This window comes from Trematomus bernacchii, unplaced genomic scaffold (assembly GCF_902827165.1).
Source record: "Trematomus bernacchii unplaced genomic scaffold, fTreBer1.1, whole genome shotgun sequence".
Taxonomy (NCBI): domain Eukaryota; kingdom Metazoa; phylum Chordata; class Actinopteri; order Perciformes; family Nototheniidae; genus Trematomus; species Trematomus bernacchii.
In genome coordinates, this window is record NW_022987851.1 from 10,163,715 (window position 1) to 10,170,561 (window position 6,847).

Here is a 6,847-nt window from a genome sequence, read left to right on the forward strand (position 1 = left end):
TGTATTAGTCTTATCTGTCATATTAAAGACATCCTTAATGTCCCGTTAATATTACAATTACTTTTTACTTCCGGGTTACACGGTTTTAGCCGAGTTCATTTATCAAGCCGCCTTTTTGTTAACGCCATTAGTTTATCTAAGAATAAAGAGAAGCCTTTTCATCTGGAAACTTTACAACAGCTGCTGAGGTTTGTACACATGTTGTGTTATGTTTGTGAAAGCTAGATATAAGTTGCCATCTACAAAATGTAACACTTTATCCTGTAGCAATGAGTACCCAAGTTAGCAGATAGCTAGCTGCTGCTAACTTAGCCGAACAGCTGCTCGGTTTTAGCCTGGTAGCTAATGTTATTGTTATTGCTTGAACATTAATAATTTGATCAGTCGATGTGCTTGGAGAGTTTGAGTTTGTCAAGTATGAGACGCTTGCTAGTGTTAGCTTAGGTTGTAGCGATAAAAGTTTGGATTTGTTAATCGACCGTCCACCTTTTCTCGCAAATACTAATGTTTTTTAAAAGAGGACATATCCTGTTCATTAGAAGAGCGTAGTTGATAAGCAATGTAGTTCTCTCAATTTATACCAATTCATACCGGTAGCTAAATATTCTGGTAACCTGCGGGTTGGTCGCTGGCGTAACGTTATACAACTGTGCATTTTACGTGATTTTAATTAACTTTCTAAAATTCTTCACGCTTAAAACGAACTTTTTTTATGACACTTTCAAAGGAAGTAGATGGTATAACAAGTAGTCAAGCGCATATGCAGGCCTATTTGTATTTATTTATTTAAGAAGGGACAATGCACATTAATTAACAGGAGCACGGAAGTCCATTATGTAAATGTGCTATTTAGAAAAAGAAAACCCCTCTAAAATGTTGAAACATTAACATGGCCTTCAGGAAGTTAGTATTTGTATCAGGGCAGATGGGTTAGCACTAGTTTAATCAGTTTCACAAAAGTGTATCCATATTAATATGACTACTTTTATCTCAAAAAGTTAATTACCCTTACCTTGTTTTCCAGGTTGTTTTTTCTCTGTGACCACAATGCATGGACAATGATGATGAAGCTTCAAACTAGAGATGTGGATGGGAAACTTCCTGCCAAAAGCTAACAGCAATTACAAGTCACCCATTGGCAACACGTTTCAGTTTTTCTCATCACATAATCTATCATGTCATTACCAAAGGAGTCAGGAAACCGAGGAAAAGATCGAGAGAGAGGGGCTCGTCCCAAAGTGAGACAGAGCCGTTCTGAGGAGAGACGAGATGCACGCAGTGGACGCAAAGGTGGAAAGGGGAAGAAAAAAGGCCATGCTTCCTATGAACCAGCAGCTGAGAGGCCTGTCAGTGATGGCTTTCAGTATGGTGAGCTGTTGAGTGACCTAGAGACCAGGGACCAATCCTCCTCCTCTTCTTTGAAAGAGAGTTGGAGATGGCAGGGTTTGGAAGCCACTGCCTCATTACTAGGACAAGAACAGGTAACAGCCAGGCCTGGACTGGGAACAGTTTGCTCTGCTACAGAGAAACCTGGCGAAAGTGAGAGTAGAGGGTCAAGCAGCACACGCACTCCCTGGCAAAAAATCCAAGATGCAATGGGACAGTGTTTCCCAATAAAAACTCACAGTGCAGCCGCACCACCACCTTCTCCATCTCCGTCTCCGTCTCCACCTCCACCTCCAGAGGCTCCTTCACCGTCAGCTGCCTGTGCATCCTCGAGGCGCCTGATCCACCTCAGTGAGTTGATGTTGGATGACTGCCCTTTCCCTGTAGGATCGGAGCTGGCGCAGAAGTGGTACCTTATTAAGCAACACACAGCACCCATCACCCAGCCTCATGTGCTTGATTCCGAAGTCGTGTGCAGTGCGCCGACTTCGGCCATGGCTGCTGTGGTGGAGGACGTAGATGACAGGTTGCGAGAGCGCAGGCGCATCAGCATTGAACAAGGCGTCGAGCCACCACCCAACGCAGAGATCCACACATTTGAGGTGACGGCCCAAATTAACCCTCTGTACAAGCACGGCCCCAAGCTGGCTCATGGTATGAGTGAGTTAGCCGGGGCCGAGAGAGCCTCCGTTCATCAGCAGCAGCAGCTCCTTCTCCAAAGACAGCAGCAGCACCAGCTCCTTCTGCAGAGCTGTTTGGACACTCTGGATGAGGTGGTTGCCTCCGCCTCTGCTTCAGCCCCCTCCCAGACCTGTGACCCTATCCCTGACCCTCTGGTTGACCCAGAGGTGACAGCGACCAACGTGCCCTCCAAAGCCATTCTTCCATCGACCGAGGATCACAAACATCACGATGGCTACCGCATTCATACTCAGATTGATTACATCCACTGTTTAGTTCCAGACCTGCTTCAGATCACGAACCTCCCGTGTTACTGGGGGGTGATGGACCGCTACGAGGCAGAGACGTTGCTAGAGGGAAAGCCTGAAGGCACTTTTCTGCTACGTGACTCTGCCCAGGAGGGATACCTGTTCTCTGTTAGCTTCCGCCGCTACGGCCGCTCACTCCATGCACGCATTGAACAGTGGAACCACAATTTCAGCTTCGACGTGCATGACCCGAGTGTCTTCCATGCTCCCACCGTTACAGGGCTGCTGGAGCACTACAAGGACCCCAACTCCTGCATGTTTTTCGAGCCCCTGCTGTCGAACCCCATCCATCGCACACAGCCCTTCACTCTGCAACAAATCTGCAGAGCGGTCACCAGCAGCTGCACAACCTATGATGGCATTAACATGCTACCCATTCCTAATGCTTTGAAAAAGCACCTGAAAGAATACCACTATAAGCAGAGAGTACGTGTACGGCCAATGGATACCTGGTGGGAATGAAGAAGAATTAAAATAATGGACTAAAAGGACTAAAAGAAACTAGTAAATACTCCCAAAACTGAACTGAACCAAGAGTTCTTCATTCAGTCTGCCTGTATTAACCTACACTGTTAACCTGCAATATACTTATTTATTTTATTCCTGCTGTACATGTCCTAACAAATCTACTAAATTACACTGATGTTACTATATGTAATCTCACTGATCGTGTAGACGCAAAGTTCTTTATGCTCAAATTAAACAAAGTTATTTAGATCAGAACTACGCTCACACATCCTCTGTGTTCTCAAGTGTGACTAAATCAGCTTAATTATCTGACGATGGGAAGCGTGTCCTAGTGTGAGTCGAGATGATTGTAATAGAGGTGTTCATCAGTCACGTGCTGAGAAGGGGGAAGACATACTGACAAGGTTTTCTTCTTGTTTCTGAGGTGTGGGAGTGTAGAACAATTGAAGTAATAGTTATTCTTTCCCACAATTAACCCACCACTGATTAAGGGGAGGAGATTTTTTTTGGTGCAATGCTCCCTCATATTTATTTTTTAAAAGTAAAGGCTTGCACTATAAGAGGTATTATTCACACATTGAGGTATGATCTTATGCTTGCATAAGTCTTCTGTCAGGGTGCAAATGTGTCAAATTTCCCCAGCCACTCATTAGATTAGCATTTGGATGGTAATGGTGCTCATTGTGTGCCTTGTTTTCACGGGTGGTTCAAATGCAGGGAAAGATGCAGTAAATGCATTATGATCAGATTTAACATCATTCAGTTGCTTTGTTTTTGGCTAAGATTGAAACCATCTCAGGTATTTTGCCAGTGCCAGCGGTCTTCATTAATTTTGAAGTAAAGGATCAAATGTGACCCTACTGAACTTGTCAGCAGTAGGTGATGCAGCTGTATTTTCAGAATACAAATAATGAAGCCCAGATGACTTTGAAACCTTATTTTGCTTAACATCTTACTATTGTGTTGTCCAATTGTAAATGTAGTCTCTCTAAGGTTAGAGCTTTGGTCTGGCTGTTTATAAATTGGCATCTAATTGTAATGTAAAGACCTGAATCCTTAAGAAATATCATGTTGTTGCTTTACTTCCTGCTGTGCTTAATTTTTTTAAAGAGGATCGGGGGGTTGTCTACACACTAATTTTCCATTCCAAATTACCATAGTGAATTAGCACTGATTAATCTTAATTAACAAAATGAAGGGTGTGAGGAATTATGGCTTTTGAGCTTTTTTTCTGAAGCTTGACATGTCGGTTACGGAGACAAAAATCTACAAGTTCCCGAAAGAGTAATTAGTCTTAAGCAAAGACCTAAAGGCACAGAGGGAGCTAAATAATACAGTATGAAGTCAAGGGACATGTGCTTTCACGCAGTCACACAAATGGACCGCAATTTACAATATAGTATTATATTGTGTTATATGTGATTTGTTGAACAAATAAAATATGCATATTAATTATATTAAAATACCTTGCAATAATTATCTGTACATTGCAGATGGCCTTTCTGCAATGTACAAATAAAACACAACACAATACAAATTAAAAAGCAATTATTGCTCGACCGACTTGCATTTGCCCGATTCTTTTGGACTTATTCAAGGATTAATTGCATGAATTACCTATGGTTAGGAGTAATTTACTGCTGTGTGGGATTCACATTTTGTTATAATGAAAACGCGAAAGAAAGACCACACTGCTAATGGTCGTGTGCACTAAGTAATAATCACAAAAGACAACCATGCCAGTGTTAATGTGAAAGCATGGAGAATTGATCCCAGATCATCTTTTGAACCCCTGAGATGCTGTTTTCTCCTTGAGATGGCCAATTTGATATGCAGAATGCAAATCATCCATGACAAGCACTCTTCCACTAATGAAGCAGCTATAATTTAAACGGCAGCATTAAAGCCTTCATTCAAAATGCAAAGTCAGGACCTTTGACTTTTGTATACCTAATTAAGTCATCACAAAAACTAAACTATAAAATCAGAGTTACTGTGTTGGAAGACATTTGACCCATCATGCATACACAAGTGTGTGCTCTGAACCCTGTAGACAAGCCATTTTAGATCCTTGACAGCTCAAGGCTTATGTCTTGTATTTCTAGCACACTACAATGCTCTGCAATCACACATACCTGGCAGATGGGATCCAATAATAAACATTTCTAGACTTTTAACACTTCATTTTGTGTCCAATAGTTTCTCATTTTTATTTAAAGGAGCTAATATTGTGCTATAATTAACTGTTTGTTTTATATTTCCAATATAATAATTTACTAGTGTAACCAGAAAGTCTTTGCTGAACATGCAAATTTGACAAATTAGTTTACAGGCAAGTGTACAATTGAATATATATTTGTCCAAATATCACATTACATCAGCTTTTTAACTAAAGCAACTTGTAATCAGTGCAAGAGGATATTCAGAACAGCAAGAAATCGGCAAGTAAATTAGTTTAGGTGGTACTGCATTCGAATCAATTCTAAAGTAATAATGAACACAAATTTAGTTTAAATAGAGCAGTTTATTCTACTTAATTCCTGTGCAAATCCTTAATTGAGTACAGCCTTAACTCAACACAACGATCTAAACCGTCTTTTTTTGCCTCTATTTGCCCTGTACCTAGTCATACATTATATAGTTAATTCCATGAAATTTCCCTTGACATTATTAGGAAATTACAGACTCATAAAATAAAGTGTTACCAATACAACATACAATTATATAGCCTAGTAATTACGCACATTATCTTCACAAAACAGCACATACAGGTTTTTTTTTAATCTAATACTGGGTTCACGTCAGTGCTGTATTACATGAAGCACAGCAGGTGGCTGCAAAGAGCTTCTGCGTTATTTTACAATGGCTGCCACCAGGCCTGTGTGTTCTCTATGTGGGGTGGATAGAGATGGTGGGAATGAGTGTTGATGCTGCAGCTGGCAGCACTGTGGCACTCATCACGCAGGTATTACAGGTCCTGTGGGAAAAGGGAGGACTTTTCTTCACCTGGATCAACGGGCCCAGAGGGACAGCATGCTCAAGCAAAGCAGAAAGCGTATTGGCTACACATACTTAGTGTGTTTGTGTCTGTTTGCTCCTCTTTTTTCCCTTCCTTCCATTGAGGGAAGAGCTTTTACCCTGAGCCTAATCTCTACAGTTGAGCATCATGGGGGTGGAGAATAAGCTTGGAGTACTCAGAACACCTGGGGACAATTACTTACCCAAGTAGTAATCGTGCCGCTCATAATCTAACAAACGCTCTCACAGGGCCCGCCGTGGCACACACTTGGCTTTTCTGAGGCTGAAAATGTGCAGTGACTGGGCCTGTTTGTAGGTCTATGCTTGGCTGCTGCATGTAGACCCATATAGATTGTGAACTCAACAACCATGAGATGCAGTGTGTATCTAGGACATTAATTCAGAGGAGGATGCATCAAACTGATTTCAAATTCTTGCAAGATGCATAAGGCCAGACGTGATTCTTATCCACCCAGAGAGCAGGAATACATTTCTGTGACAGATCACTGCACTGCAGCTGAGAGAGTTATTTTGGGTCGGTTTATGAGTCGAGCTGAATTTGAACCTTGACTTAACTGGGAACATTCTTGTCTATATTTCAAATTATACCTTTTTCAAACAGAGCACAATTTGTCAAACCAAATAAATATTTCTGAAGTTAATACAGTTTCAGTTAGTCTAACAATTTCTCCCTGAGGAGGTACATTGTCACACAGTGACACGCATACGCTTGATATTTGTTTCCCTCGAAGCAAGCCTTTGACAACAGAATATTTCCTTTCCCTTCTATTTAAAATCCAAATGCACTCCCATTCTCTCAGGCGAGTCTCATATGAGGCATTTGCTACAAAAATACATCAGTATTGTAAATTGGAGCTGCTTGTGTTCTTCCTGTACAATCTCCTGCTGCCTCTGTTGTCCGCTCTCCCCTGCTATGACAGCTTGTTGATGGAATAATGGGGGTGTTGGGCATGCTACAGCTAAGC

The 6,847-nt window shown here is 41.6% G+C and overlaps 1 protein-coding gene across 1 annotated transcript; it reads left to right on the forward strand.

Moving 5' to 3' along the window:
- The first annotated feature begins 59 nt into the window (after window positions 1-59).
- Window positions 60-5,027, forward strand: socs9 (suppressor of cytokine signaling 9). The gene is made up of 2 exons (XM_034112980.1): window positions 60-188; window positions 1,025-5,027. The coding sequence occupies exon 2, from the start codon at window positions 1,176-1,178 to the stop codon at window positions 2,835-2,837; it is 1,662 nt and encodes a 553-aa protein (XP_033968871.1). The 5' UTR covers window positions 60-188; window positions 1,025-1,175; the 3' UTR covers window positions 2,838-5,027.
- Window positions 5,028-6,847: the final 1,820 nt, after the last annotated feature.

What these genes read in the sequence shown, in the direction of transcription:
- socs9 (XM_034112980.1), top strand. Translation starts at nt 1,176, where the DNA reads ATGTCATTACCAAAGGAGTCAGGAAACCGAGGAAAAGATCGAGAGAGA.